General features: G+C 35.6%; 1 protein-coding gene across 1 annotated transcript; it reads left to right on the top strand.

Moving 5' to 3' along the window:
- Nucleotides 1–3,348: 3,348 nt before the first annotated feature.
- On the top strand, nt 3,349–15,011 carry LOC146146940 (uncharacterized). The gene is made up of 3 exons (XM_083387856.1): nt 3,349–4,504; nt 11,907–12,090; nt 14,623–15,011. The coding sequence occupies exons 1-3, from the start codon at nt 3,425–3,427 to the stop codon at nt 14,967–14,969; spliced, it is 1,611 nt and encodes a 536-aa protein (XP_083243982.1). The 5' UTR covers nt 3,349–3,424; the 3' UTR covers nt 14,970–15,011.
- Nucleotides 15,012–15,491: the final 480 nt, after the last annotated feature.

Here is a 15,491-nt window from a genome sequence, read left to right as displayed (position 1 = left end):
TTAAATGTGCAAATAGCCTTTCGTGCAAATTGCTTAATGGTTTTAGGTTTTAGAACAGGGAGTCGAACCGTTTGACTTTTCCGGTTCAGGTTCGGTTCGGGTTCAAGGATTTTTTCGGAATCCGGTTCAGTTCCGGTTTCGGTTCGGAGTAATTTAAAAGTTCCGGTTCAGCTCCAGTTCGAACATCATTATTTCAAAACCGGTTCATAAAGTTCCGGTTCAGATACAATATAATTTGCGTTAAATCTCAAAATGTGGGTCGATAAATGTAGGGAACAATCTTTGAATTGTAAGTCATTTAATCTAAGTTCCGTGACTTATTAAAAAAACAGCAATTCAATATTGAAATATATAAAAAATAAAAAATGAACGTTTTTTTATTCAATATTCATATTTTTTTCATAAAATTTCGAACATGGCGTAACTTGACTCTGTAAAATAGAAGTTGTGACGTCATGCTGGAGCGAACCGCTTTAGTTTACAGGTTCGGGTTCGGTTAAGGTTCAGGTACTTTCAAATTATTCGGTTCAGTTCCGGTTCGGCTCCTTAAAATCTTATAAAAACCGGTTCATGTTCGGTTACGGTTCGGAAAGAATTGACCCAAAACCGGTTCATAAAGTTCCGGTTCGGTTCCGGTTCGACTCCCTCTTTTAGATTTACAATCAAATCTCTATAAAGACATAGAGATCAGTGGTTGCAATGTTTATTTTAGTATTCTATGCTCTCAGAAAATTTGGGCTTTTATTGATTTTTTTGGAAATTCCGACAAGATGTCGACTGGACTTGGAGTAGGTGTATTTTTTCACCTGGTCTGTTAGAAATTAGTGCATTTCTAAGTAAAAAGGTCTGCGACAATTCTCCTCAGTGGTGTATAACTTTTAGTGGCATTTTTACTATAAAATAACAATCAGGATAAAAAAAGGTGATTGCAGTGTTACTAAATTACTTTGTAGTTGCAGTTGGTGTTTTAGGAAAGTTTATGCTAAGAAATAGCACTTTGTGACGCAATTTTATTTCTTTTTAAGGACGCAGCAGGCCTCTGGCCTAGAATTCTACCACAGCGTTTATAATTATTAGCAAAATAGCTTTAGCTTTTGGTTTGGTCAGGTATTATTATATTTATTCTCTCAATTTTCATTTTTGAATACTAGTTTTCTAACTGTATTTCCTTACTGTCTAAAAAGTGGTAGGATTCTAAACCAACGCCAATTTGTTTTTAAATATTTTGGGTTTAGCTGCAAAGTTCTTGAAAAATGCAAACCAGGGCTCATCTTTTGGCGCTGGTCTAGAATCCTACCACAGTTCTAAAATCAACGCACAAAATTTGAGTTAGGTTGCGGGTTAGCGTTTGGGTGTGGGTGGGTCAAGTATTATTATATTCTTTGTTTAATAATAATACTTGACCCACCTTAACCCAAACGCTAACCCGCACCCTAACCCAAATGGTGTTTCGTTGTGGTAGGATTCTAGACCAGCGCCATATTTTTTTCTTTATAGTTCTCAAAAAGACAATTTTTTTAAAGTTTTGCTATGTTGCCGAATAACCGGGATTAAGAAAAAAAATTCCCGGGATTCAGGATTGTTAATTAGGGTGAAATCCCAGGAATTTTCTGTCGAAACATTCGAGGAACCCTAATGCAAACCTAGGTCACTAGCTATGGATTTCTGGTAAAAAATTAAACCCACTGTCCAACCAACACATGAGGTGCACTTTCAAATTTTCGGGTGCACTTTATGATTTTCCGATGCACTCTGTATTGCATACATTGCACTGTAAACTTGTGCTGCACAAGCTTTTTACATATTTGGGGTGCAGTTCAGATTTTTTTGGGGTGCATCCGCAAGATCGCGCTGAGGTCTGCAAACTTTTCAAACAGGCACAGGGGTGCAATCAATTTTTACGCACACCTCAAGTTCGGGAGTCTATTCTCACGTAGATACTTTTGATCCAGTATATACTTGTTTAATCACTCAATTGAAAACCACAAGTACTTTGTTTTCTCCAGCTATTTCTAAATCAACACTTGCATTGCTTGATCTCCAAATCAGCAATTACCTGCAAATGTTTAAAAAGTGTTTCAGTGAAAAAAACATAATACCCAAACAAAAACACTTTTGCATGGAATTATGAGATGGTGAAATGTTTGCAAACGCATGTCAGCTTGGCCAGGTACAGATTGTTTCTGAAGGCCTAAATCACAATCTATCTGAAAAAGGTTATTTTGTTGCAACCCTAAATGCTAAATGCTGTAATTGGTTCAATGCCAAATGGCACAAGGTTAAAAAAAATGCTTCGTACAAATAAGTGTCAAAAATGACATGCCATCATTTAGCCAAGTGGATGAAATATTGCCTACTGCAAGCAAAGTGTTATTGCTCGCTAACTGTTTTAAAACTTGTGACCTAAACTCTTTGCTAAATGCATATTACATGCTAAAAGCTAAAAATTTATACACTTTTGTGGAATATACTAAACTTTTGTGGCATGAGCCATGAGCCACTTACGCTGGTATAATTAATCCTCTTTTGGCATTACTTATTAAAACAAACTTTCAATAAAATAAAAATGCTTTGAACTGGTGTCCTAATTTCTGTAACATGTCCAAGTCAGCACCTTTCTTATTGTTTGCGTTTGCAGTAGTTTGGATATATCTATGGCCCATGCAAAATCCAGAAAAAAATTGTTTTTTATTTATCTCTCTGACAAGCAAAAAACTTGTTAAACTCATGTCTGAGCCTAAAATTCAATGGCTTATTTGATATGGTTCATACATAAGCCATAATTACATATTGGTTTGTTTACTTGGCTCATTAGTGAGCCAAAATCATATGTACTTTTTTATAGGGCTTACTCAAGAGCCAATGTCATATTGGCTTATTTTAAAATCATGTTGACTTATATTGTATGGCTTGTTTGTGAGCCATATAATATTGGCTTATTCTATTTGCCTAGTTAGTGAGCCATAATAATATTGGTTTATTTCATTTGGCTCTTTAGTGAGCCATAATAATTTTGGCTTATTTCATAAATCTGGGCGCCTGGGTGCAACAAAGGTGCACCTTGGGTGCTCTGCATATAGTAATATCATTGCCAATTAATTTTTTATGTCATACAGACAGATCTTAAATAATTGCATTGGATAGGCTAGTAGGTCCTTTCAATTTTAATTAATATTTTATTATTTGCAGTTGTGCAATGCAAATCCTACACTATAATGTGGAGTATGTTAGACTTGCGATATAAATATGTTATCTAAGGAATTGTTTTATATGTTATGTTATTTATTCTGTTTTTCTTGTGCAGACTCATGTTGAATTTGAAGTTCTGTGCCATTTATTGCAGATGTTCTAAAAGGTATAATGACATTCATTTTAAAAAAGAAATCCCTGCGCAATCAATGTTACTGATTATCCCAATTCGAAGATGTGCCTGAATAAGGACGAAATTGTCGATTGTAAGCAGCAAAAAAGTTTATATGACTTGCTCCTACATTACGACAAGTACAGTCAGTTAGATTATCAACAGGATGAGAATGAGTCTGTGTGCCCAAGAAGTGCTTGTTTAAGGACAGATTCCAACTCGTTTAAAGAACGATTTAAACTTCCCCCTGAAACTATTCCTTGCATATCACATCATGGTCAAGATTCTAGCACACAAATTGACAACTGTAATCAAATGGCCATCCCCAAAAGTAGACAATCCACTGTGATTTCTTTAGGAGATCCAATTAAAGGTGTGCCTGGTCTTCCCTTGTGCATACAATGCACCTGTGGTTTGCATCAACGCAAAAACACTTCGCACAACCTTCCACTTAAAAATTCCGAAAAACAAACTACCATGTCAAGAACCTCCCTATATGCCTATCATCCAGCAAAATGCAAACGCTTTAAGTTTCTCCATGAATTAAGGGGCATGTTTCTTTCCAGTTGCCTTGAATTGTGGAAGAGCTGTTCAGTTCACCTTGCACACAGCCTGATATTGTTGCTTTGTCTATCCAATACACTGTTTATTCAAGTGCAATGCTTTAACACAACCTTTCCGGACGATTACAAAAGCTTTTACAGGGAAAAGGCAATAAATCAGTCTTTATTCAACTTTGACGACTGCATTACCAAGCTAGATCCAAGTTCCAACTATCAGCAAAGCAGTTTGTGCATTTGTAATAAAATCGCATTTTACATGGCTGACCTCAAGCACTCAAAACAAAAGAGTGCCTTTGAATTTGTTCACAATCAAAGCTTCTGTCAAGTTCCACAGCCAGAAAACAGCTGGTTGTTTTGCAACCACTTACCAGTGAACAACTTGCTTTTTGGCCACTTCAAACTCTGTGATTACCGATATCAGTTTAACGGAACCTGTTTGGACCAATGTCGAGATAGCATCATGGATATACTTCGAAACGACCACCATGCCTGGCAGGATTATTTACCTTTTCTTGACACCTTAACAAAGTACACAACTCCACGACATTATTCGGTTCAGTGGAATATTGGCCAATGCTTGGTAAGTATATTATTTTTAAACATACAATAGGTTGGCTTATATTTGCTTAATACTTATGGTTGTTTTGATTTGGTATAATCTCATTTGTGTAGTTAAGCAGGCTTTGAACGATGTGTTAAATGTTTATTATATTTTTGCAAAATTGCATTAAAAGATAAATTTCTAAAAAATGGTGAAATTTACCGTTCTAAGATAGTGAAGTTTTAGATAAAATACCTGAAAAACATAAGCTATGCTCATCATGTTAGAAAAGTTAATTGACAAATGACAATCCTATTGAGATCATTTGTGTCATATATATACTTTTTGCACAAAATATGGTTATTGGGATGAAATGTGTATGAAATTCCTTCTCCTTATTTTGTTGATTTCAATACCAATTTTAAAATCAATTGGATTGAAATTTTAAAACAATAAGCTTAGATACAGACTTTTAAGGGCTTATTAAAAAGTCAGTGGTAGTTTCTACTTATTCAGTAAGTATTATAGTGGTTTGCTGTTGCTGCGGTAATATTACCTAGCTGGTATTAATATACTTAATAATTGTCGTCACAAGTATTTGAGAAAATATTTTTTGTCACAATTGTTGCCTTCAGAGCTTTTTGTGTGAATTCGTAGTATTAAGAACACTGTTAAATAAGGCTTACTAGTGGTGATGACACAGGTCTGAAGGTTTCATAACCCTTTCGTTTACGATCGACCAAACAGGAGACAAAAACCGGCATTTGCGTTTGATTATGGTTTTGCATTTAACTTAAGACTAGTGACCTAACTACATTAAAACACTGCTTAGGACTGTGAGTAAAACCCTGACAAAAATAAAATGTTAAAATCACTAACGAAAAAGAGGGGTGACCGGATACCCAGACCCCCCCCTCTGGATATGCTACTGCCTGGACTTGATATTACTTTAAGCCAGGGATGTCCAACGTTTTATTATAGTCGGCCACATTGACACTTGAAATAATTTAATGGGCCGCAGAACCTATTACGTTTCAAGATTAAGTATTGCTCTTTAGGTTTATAACGGGCCTTTAGAATTATATATATATATATTTTACCCATCCTATACTATTAGTGCGCCCCTAAAAGCTGACTGGTACATTTTAATTAGGCTAATATTGAATGTCTAAAATATAACTTGGAAGTGAAAATGACCAGCGGGCCGCACAAACATTTCAGACGGGCTGCAATGTGGCCCGCGGGCCGCAGGTTGGACATCCCTGCTTTAAGCGAAGATTAAGTTAAAATGCGTTTATTGAAATTTAACTAAATTGTAATTGCAGCAATATGTATAAATCACCAATTTATATTAAAACCGACTGCAAAGTATAATACTCTAAACTAAAGTCTAAACCAACGGTGTCCAACCTGCGGCCGTCGATGAATAATTGTGCTGCCATTAACACGTATTTTAATAAGCATGTGTAATGGTTGATATGCTAAATGCAGATTGGAATTTTTACGACTATAGGGATTGCAGTTAAATCAGTGAGCTAAGATGTTTTGGCTACATTCTCAGTGAATAGATTTCTTATGTGCACGGAAAAAACTTGATTTCATTGATTGATTGATGCACAAAGAAATCAGTGTATGACAGGAGTAGGCAACCTACGGCCCGCCGACCGGATCGACTTGCCAATTTAATTTATCCGGCCCGCGGCTTCTTTGGACAAACTAGACACGAGTCCATCTTTTGAACTAGATCAGCACTCCTTTACCGTTGAACAGTGGAAGGCTGACAAGTGGGTTGCCGACAAACAGAAACCATATTCTAAAATATTGGGCAAATATTTATGTGGCCCGAAAAAAAAAAAAATTTTTTAATTGTTTTTTTATTTTTGGCGATGTAATAAAAACTTGCACGAAATTTAATACAAATGCCAGTATAGAAAAAAAATGCTAAATTTGGAACTTTGAGGCAGGTCTAAAAATAAACAGGGGTTTTTATGTTATAGGCCAGGCAGACATTCGTCTACCATTGCTGGTCATTAGATACGCTATTTTTTCGCGCTTTGCACAAACGCTATTTTTTTATTTTTTTTTTTATATCATGGCATATTGCGCTGCATTACAAATAAAATCCAATTCTTACATAAATGCTTGTGTTTATAACAATAACTTTTTGAGTCATCCCTAAAAAATTTAACTTGCGGCCGTGAGGAAAATAAGACTGTCAATGCGGCCGTCAAAAGCTGAAAGGTTGGACACCCCTGCTCCAAACTAATTGCTGGAATTGGCCTCAGCCTTGAAGTCACATTTATTTTTTGTTGATCAAACTGTGTATTTTTTTTTCCAAATTGAATCTTTTGAATTCATGTAGCTCACAGCCATAAAATGAATACTTACGGATGTCTGGCAACATAAGAATCAACAGCTCAATTGCCGAAGTTCCATGTACGGGACTAATAGCGCTAAATTACAAGCACATCTTTCGCCACCTGCAATATCTAACAAAAAGCCTTTTATCCGGATGTTATTATGCCATGATTAGCATAACATTTGCGTGGACTGTGTGCCAGGTCAGCTAAAATTCAAGTCCGGTTTAGAGAAAGTAAGTTGTGTCAATTGCGAAATAAACACATGGTCTTAGAATATTTTTGAGAAATAATTTTGCGGTAATTATCATTACATAAAAATAACGAATTAAAAACGCGCAAAACAGTTACATTTAGACCATCTAATAAGAGAATCTGCTTCAGTTCAAAAGTGCCGACCACGAACAGCGAGAAACATTAGCCTAACTCTTTTATCAGAAAAGTGAAGAAGGCTTGGCTTAGTGTTGTTATTCAATTGTCGAATACATACTTTAACCAGCCAACCTGAACGAATAACCCTGATATAGAATTTACTGGAAGAACCCAGGCTTACATCACCAGTGTGACAGTAATTACACTGAAGTTCAATGCAGCGGGAATTTGAGTGTACCCTTATGCTTGTCGTTTTTATCAGGGTTTACTCACTGTCCTAAGCAGCAATCTTTTTAATATAATTAGGTCATCGCCTCTTAAGCTAATGCTCAACCAAAATCAAACGGAAACGCCGTTTTTCATCTCTTGTTTGGTCGACCGTAAATGCAGAAGATTTTTTTCTTTTTCACCTTTCGTTATTCGTTAAGGTTGGCTGATTAGCAAGGGTGTAGTCAACAATGGACAACACAAAGTCAAGTCTTTTACATTTTTTATCATTAAAAATGTCGAGTTAGGTGCAGCTAATGTTCCTCGCTGTTCCATGCATTTTTTTAACTGAAGCAGATTCTCTTGAGAGGGTTAACTGTTATTTTCAAAGTGGTCTTTTATACATAATGATTGTTACCGCAAAATTATTGTATATAAGCATATCCTACGATCCTGTGACCTCAACCACAGCTTGTATTTTAGCTGATTCAGCCCACTGCTACGCGCAGATGCTGCGCTAATCATGACACAATCAAATCCAAGATAAACGATCTCCGTTTAGTATTTCATGTGGTGAGAGACCTGCTTGCAATTTAATAAGATGTGCTTGGCTGCTTGCAATTGAGTGTGGTTCTGTACACAGAACTTAGGAAAATGCGCTGCTGATGGTCTAAACATGATTCTACCAAAATCAATCACACATACTTCACCATCTTGGTTTACTTTTTCGCCTGACGATTGCACACTTAGCCGTTTCGACACACGTGTTTGCTTGGCATCGTAAAAGTTTGCTTTGCTGGACGTTAATTGTTTGTGTCTGGTTATTTTTTATGAGGTCATATCCATCACTTGTTTACGACGTCATTATGCATTAACGATAGACGGAAAATAAGGAATTCCCTAAGTTGAAAATGTGCCCCTTTTTGATTTTCTGGATACGCCCCTGGGTGTCGTATGTGTCTTGAGTCCAAAGATGTTCACAATACTCAAATTTGAGTCGCACTAAAACCACTCGATTAGTAGGACAAACAGGGCGTAAAGAGGTATATAATCTGTTTTTCTTACACTCGCACTGTTATAGATAAGTTGTACATACTGATATATAACATTTTTCAGAATTGCATAACATAATAGATTTCCACTATTTCTAGTATGAAGTCTTCGCATATTATCATGCTTTCAAAAACTATTAAGATTGACAAAGTGTTTTTTAACTTGTTTCATGTTGTAAGGTATAATAATCGTTTGTTTTTAAATGACAAACAGTGTAAAAAATATTATATATATACACATTTTTATTTATTTATTAATTTCTTTCTTTTTCTACCTTATTCTTTAAGCAACATAGATGTAAGTCGCTAGCATTCTGCCATAATAATTTTTATTGTGTATTATTCATTATTTTAAACCAATCTGATTTGGTTTCTTTTTCTTGCTGCAACATTGTCCACAAATGAACAAGTGTAAACATCAGAATATTGTTATCTAACAGTACTACTTAGTTTTACCTGTTTTTAAAAGAAATCTGCCAGTGTGATTAGTGGTTAATTTCTTCAAAGACTAAAGCACCATTTGAGTCGTTCACTCAGAAACACTTAATTATTTAAAGCTTGATTACTTAGTCAATATTTATAATATACTGAATAGTGTAAAATGTCCTTAGTTGTCCAATGCACCATCATGGAAGCAGTTATAAAAAGCTTAAAGGAGAAAAATAAGTTTAAAATTTGTGGCACGCCATCTTTTCTCAATTATCAGCTTGGACTAGGGATGTTCAATGCACCCAGGTTTTCTACAATAGTTGTTTTCGAACCTTGAATAAGTGAAACTTGTTTTTTGATAGATCTAATAAGCGCCATGCAAAACACTAAAACCTCTTTATCAATCTTGATCATAAGTTTTTTATGTTTTATGAAACATGTTGAATGTTTAGTTGTACTTTGCTAAATGGGTACAATCTATTATGCAGTCAATTATTATGCTGCCATCGATTACCAATTACATCTGAAGTTAACCTTGAGTAACCTCCTGAATAAAAAACAACAGTCAACAGATGCATGCCTTACTTGCAAGACATGTTTTTACTGCGCTGTAAGCCATTTCATTGAAAGAACTATGCTGAATTTTGTGAATGTATGATAAATCTATAAGCGACCTGACAGTATGCTCTTTGAAATGCTACGACAGATTGTTTAGTATCAATTTAGTGGAGTTAAGATAGCACGGTGGTCATGTCTTCCATGTTGAAATAACTTTTCTGAGGCCAGCGCAATTTCCTGTTAAATATTGGCAACTTGATGCATTTAGGTTTATGTTTAATCTATACACCCGGCATTACACGCTAGCATTTAACCCAATAATATATCATTGTTGTGTAATATTAATTTTTTGCAATTAAAATTAGAAAATATAATTTGTCTACCCTTGATGTTTTTGCCAATAATCCGCTATAAAATTATTATCGCTTTTTCTTATTAATAAACTAATTAACATATTGCTTAGTTTGCTGTGATCTGTATCATGCAAAATAAGGGTAGTGCAATTAAATAGGTATATATACATGAACTGAATCAAGCTTGATTTATATGTATGATTACCTAACATTATTCCTCTTTTGCATTTATACCAACATTCGGTTATCTGAGTTATTTATGAAAGAATTATTTTTTTCTGATGCAACATCAACCTTTTTTATCGCAGTAAATTTAGTTTTTGGTTTACTTATAAATTAGCTTGCTTTATATGGCATATGGCCCACATTTATAAATACATTGAATATGTATGTAGCTAAATAATTTAATAAAATCTGGCCTAATGCGAAACTCACTTAATTATAATTGAAATTAGAAGATTGAGTATTGCATTTATTTTTTATATTTGTTTAATATTCTGTCAAGCTAAGGATGACGAATATACAAGACACCCATAGTTATTTTGAATTATAAATTATCCACAATATGTCATCGTTGATAATTAATTTATGGTTATTTTGGATTATATATAAGTTATCCACAATGTCTTTCATTTTGCATTGATTTTATGCTTTACATAAAGTCATTGTAAATATAAATGCTAATCGGAAACCCAATCAGCTATTTAAAATGTGATTAATGACAAGCAATGCATAAAAATGTATTCACACATGCCTTTTTAGCTTAGGAACTCAGTAAACAGTAAATCTAATTGACACTTCAGTCTGTTACCAAATTGATTGATTTTAGCAGCTGTATTTTTTTAGGATCTCAATTACCTGTGGGTTATTTTGGTGTTAACTGTGGAGCTGTTGATCACTTGTTTAAATCCCTCTTTTTTAGTTATTTAATTGATGTTTTGCCGTTTTGCCAACCTGCTTAACTTTGAGTAATTGTTGAATTTAAGGGCTTTATAGACTTCATTCAGCCGTTATTCTCATTCAATTCAAACCCTTGATGTTAACAATAAAATCAGTAAGATCGTAGGTTGATTGTTTGGAATTGGCTGGCTGTTATATTTTTTATAGAAATTACTTTTAAAATCTGTAAATATTACGAAGTTCATTTAAATCCAAGATGTTGTAAGGTTAAAAAAAATCTTTCAAAAACTATAAAATTTGTAGCAACGGAGAAGGCTTCAAAAACGTCATTATTAGTCTGCCTAATCCACTAACACAAAGAAAATGACAAATGAACTTACAACATGTTTCAAAACTTTCATGTACGTATAATTTTGAAGTACTTCAGTTAAAAGTGTTCAAATAAATAATTAATTTTTCCCAAAAGCATTTCTTCTATGGTCACAATGTTATTACATGACAAAATCATTGACGTTTATGAGGCTCTTCTTGCTTGTTTTGTTTGTGCATTCTGAAAGCAGTTTCTATGTGTTTTAAATTATTCATGAGCCTGATTTTTTTAAATTTTATCCAGTAAACTTTTGCCCCATTGAATTGTTTGCTTTGCTGGCAATTTTGACAAGTCTGTCGTCGTATTGTTGGGTTGATATTTTTGAACAAGCAAAGCATTGATCTTTGTTTACAGTTTTTTTGTTCAAATTGATGGTGTTGCCAGAAAGAAAAATCAAAAAAATTGTCCCGTTTTTTTCGTTGTACTTTTCCCAAACTTCAGGTTTCTTAATTGTTTTTACCTTCAGTCATGCCAAACTTTTTGTGAGAAATTAGTGCAACCCAGCAGTTGCAGCACTGTTTATTACACAATTTTTTTTCTAAATTTGATTTGGATTTGTAGCCTACAACATTTCCACCATATTTTATGTTCTTAGGAGAATATCCAACAGGCTGAAAAAACTAATGCTGCAATCAGACCTGCTGGTCATAGTTTGGTGGCATCTGTTGTAGACATATATAATTAGAGAGAAACCGAATTATATTAGGCAGCCTGATTTCTCCTCTATGTTTTGGCTTGCCTTTTCAACCAGTGCATGGATAAACATTGCCAATATGAATATCCTTGTCCGAAAGATGTCAACCCAAAACAGATTAAACAACCATATTGTGTTTCTTCTTTCAGGCGGCCTACAAGTCGTGGGTCTGTTCGGAGCACCATAAACTTTACAGGGCGACCAAGAATGGTTCATTGGTGGTGTACAAGCCTTGCTCAACACACTGTCTCGACGCTGAAGCCTCCTGCCCCTTTTTTAGGATTTACAACCAGACCAAGCTGCGCGGTGGACAGCCTGTATTCATTTGCCGAGGTAAATACACAGGCAGTTACCACTGTTTCAGTAACAGGCAAACATAAAACAAGAAAACTACAAGCTGAGACACTCGCATAAAATGGTGAAATATCTTGTAGGCTGTGCTGTTTTGTTTAAAGCAAACGAAAGTGCAAAAAGACGTCTTAAACACTAGTCTAGATCAGGGTGGTCCAAGGTTGACAGCATCACGGGCCACAATATTTGTTGCTTACTCTTGGCGGGCCACATAAAGCAGGCTACATTTTCGTTTGGTCAGGGTATGAAAAGTTTAACGATGACGCCGCAAAGCATCGTCAAAAAGTAACGTCGAAGGACATATAAGGTCCACAAACTTGCTACTATCGTTGAACTTGTGCGCAAATGAAATCGAGTGACAACGAGACTGGCAACGAAGCGTTTATAAGTGTAGAATTTTTTTAACTAGATTAATTTGGCTAAAACTGCATCACTGAGAGCGTCAGCCTTGAGTCATAGTGAAAACCTGTAAAACAGTTTTTCGCAACCTTTTTTGGCATGCTGCACACTACAGAAATTTTAAAGCACTGTTTGCACTGAAACTCTCTAGAATACAAGTTTTGCTAAGTTTATTTTTCGCTGATACATTTCTTAGTTAGTGATATATATAAAGTATATAACTAAAGTATAAGCATTGTGTGAATTTTTGTGTGTGCAATGTGTCACGTCTCCTTTTAATGTGAAAATGTTGCCTTAAACTAAACAAATGCCAAATGTTTCGCGCTTCTGCGACGCTGCCTTTTGTAATAGAATTGGACTAATTTTCATTAACGTTTATTCTAATTAAATTGTCAAGAGCCACACATTATTATAACAAAATTGTTAAAGAAATTTATTCTAACCTGCCAGACCTTGCTGAGTTTGGTTTTGGCCCACAACTAGAAAAAGGTTGCGGATCCCGGTTCTAGATTATATGATAAACTTTTTTGATGGGCAGCGTTAGGCAGATGTTTTTATTAACGTCCACAAACATGTAAAAACTAGAAGTGAACATGTTACTTTTACTATTGGGCTACATCAGTAAAAACGATACATAAAGCCTCAAACCCCAACAGTTGGTTAATGTTATTTAAAAGGTAGATCAAAATACAGGACGTTAATGTTTTCCGCTTGTGGCCACTGATTAGTAAAAAAAATGCCGCTAAAATCCAAGACTAACGAAACTAGGCTGCTGTTTCCTAATTAATAAACCAATTAAGTGAACTGGTACCTTTTTTACTTTGAAGGGAGCCATTAAACCCAACTGTTTTTGATTGTATTTCAATGAGCCATATTGTATTTTTCCACATCTAGTTGAATTTGGTTGTTTATAAAGACAATGCAGGAAGTGTGAAAAAATTTTGTACGGATATAAAGGTCTTCGTCAAATCGGCTAACAGGCAGAATAGACAAACAGGATTCGAGCAAAGTGTGGAGAATTTTGTTATGATATACACTTGTTTTTAAACAAATACATTTAAAAGGGGTCATGCCCTCATGTAGTTTTATTTAAGTCATGATAACAAATAATAATTGCTTAGATTTATCTGCGATCAAGAATACATTATCAAAACAGCCATAGGTTCCTGGGGGAACACACAATAAGACCTAAAAAGCAATGATACCTAAAGCAGAAAAATCTATAAAACCATAAATTAAAACCAACCACATAATATAGCCAAATACACAGTAATATCCATTACAGAATAAGATTGGAATCATCTGGATAAGCTTAAATCTGCCGAAATACGTCCTAAAATCGTCCGAATAAGGCTAAAATGGCTAAAATAACACCTGAAACTGTGTGTGGAGGATATGGGAAAATCAGGGGCCGTCGGTCTGGCATCTGCCGTTTTGGTGACGATGTTTGGATGCCAGATTTTTGGTCCTGTTTGGAGTTATTGTAGGATAATGGGTTGGGTTAGAAAATAGGTTAGGGCAGGGATTTCCAACATTTTATTATAGTGGGCCGCATTGACACTTGAAATAATTCAATGGGCCGCAGAACCTACTACGTTTAAAGATTAGGTATTGCTCTTTAGAGTTATAACGGTCCTTCAGAGTTATATATATATTTATTTACCCATATTGTACTGTTAGCGCGCCCCTAAAAGCTGACTGGTACCTTTTAATTGGGCTAATATTGAACGTTTAAAATACTACTTGGGTGTGAAAATGACTAGCGGGCCGCACAAAAATTTCAGACGGGCCGCAATGTGGCCCGCGGGCCGCAGGTTGGACATCCCTGGGTTAGGGTTTAAATTATTAGGGGAGTTAGTGATGTACTTAAGGGTGGGGTTTGGGGTTAGTAAAAGTGTTTTTTAGGCCTGATTTTGTCCATTTAGGTCCCATTACGACGGATTTAGGACTTATTCTGTTTTAAACAGCACTACAACCATTATGTATTAGTCCTATTTTGGCCTTATTCCGAACTGTGTTATATTTTGACGTTGATGTTGTTCTTATCTCGTTGTCTTATGGCTGAAGTTCCAGCTAAAACCATAAAAAATCAACACAACGTTATGTTCTGTTCAGGCCTGAATACAGAAAACGAGCCGGCGTTGACAATGTCCAACTGCTACAACTGTTCAGCCCAGACGGAGCCCAAGCCCACCACACAGAGTCAGCTTAACAAGCACCATGACCACCGACATGGCGCTGTAGACTTGACCACTGTGACTATGGCAGGTAGCCACCATCGGCTTTACACAAACACCACTACCCATTTTAAAGTGCGCCATTCTCGGCTACCGGGCAAATGTGCCGGTTGCACCACCGCCGCGGTGCCGGGTGGTTCTAGCCCCAGTCAGTCCCCAGGCCTTTTCGCCGCTTTCACCCTGTGTTTTCTCACCTTGTTATTTCAGACGCTCATTTGTCGCTGAGCCTCGCCATCCGTTTTGATTTTGTTACCCGCGCCCTCGATTTGCCCCACCTGAGTTTCGTTTCTATTTTTTTTACCGAAAAAGAATAAATTTGAAAGACACCCAAAAAATATGGTGAACAAATTCAGCTTGGCAGTCTCAGAGTGTGATGTGAAATGCCAAGTGTGATTGCATTTTCCCACCAAATGGTTCGGTTTGAATTAACGCCGATGCCCCTTGTTTATAATTTTTTTTTTGCTCAGCAATCCTGCAATATTTTAAATCGTAAAATTGTCATATTACTGTCAAACATGGCCAAAAAGCATTTTTTTTCATTTTTTTCTGATTTCTTGAGCTTAACACATAAAAACACAGGTTTGTCATGATTTGCATAACAACATGTTTTGTCATAACAACATGCCTATTTCAAGTCCAATCACAAAAGGGGTCACTTGCAAAATGAATCAGTTATCCTCTTCACTATTTGCTTTGAAATGACTACGACAAATGCTATTTTACGTAGCAGGTACCTGTATGTTACAC

Source organism: Ascidiella aspersa, chromosome 4, assembly GCF_963924565.1.
Source record: "Ascidiella aspersa chromosome 4, kaAscAspe10.2, whole genome shotgun sequence".
NCBI classification, from domain to species: domain Eukaryota; kingdom Metazoa; phylum Chordata; class Ascidiacea; order Phlebobranchia; family Ascidiidae; genus Ascidiella; species Ascidiella aspersa.
The sequence above is the reverse complement of the archived record's forward strand: the minus strand, read 5'-3'. Positions and strand labels throughout refer to the sequence as shown.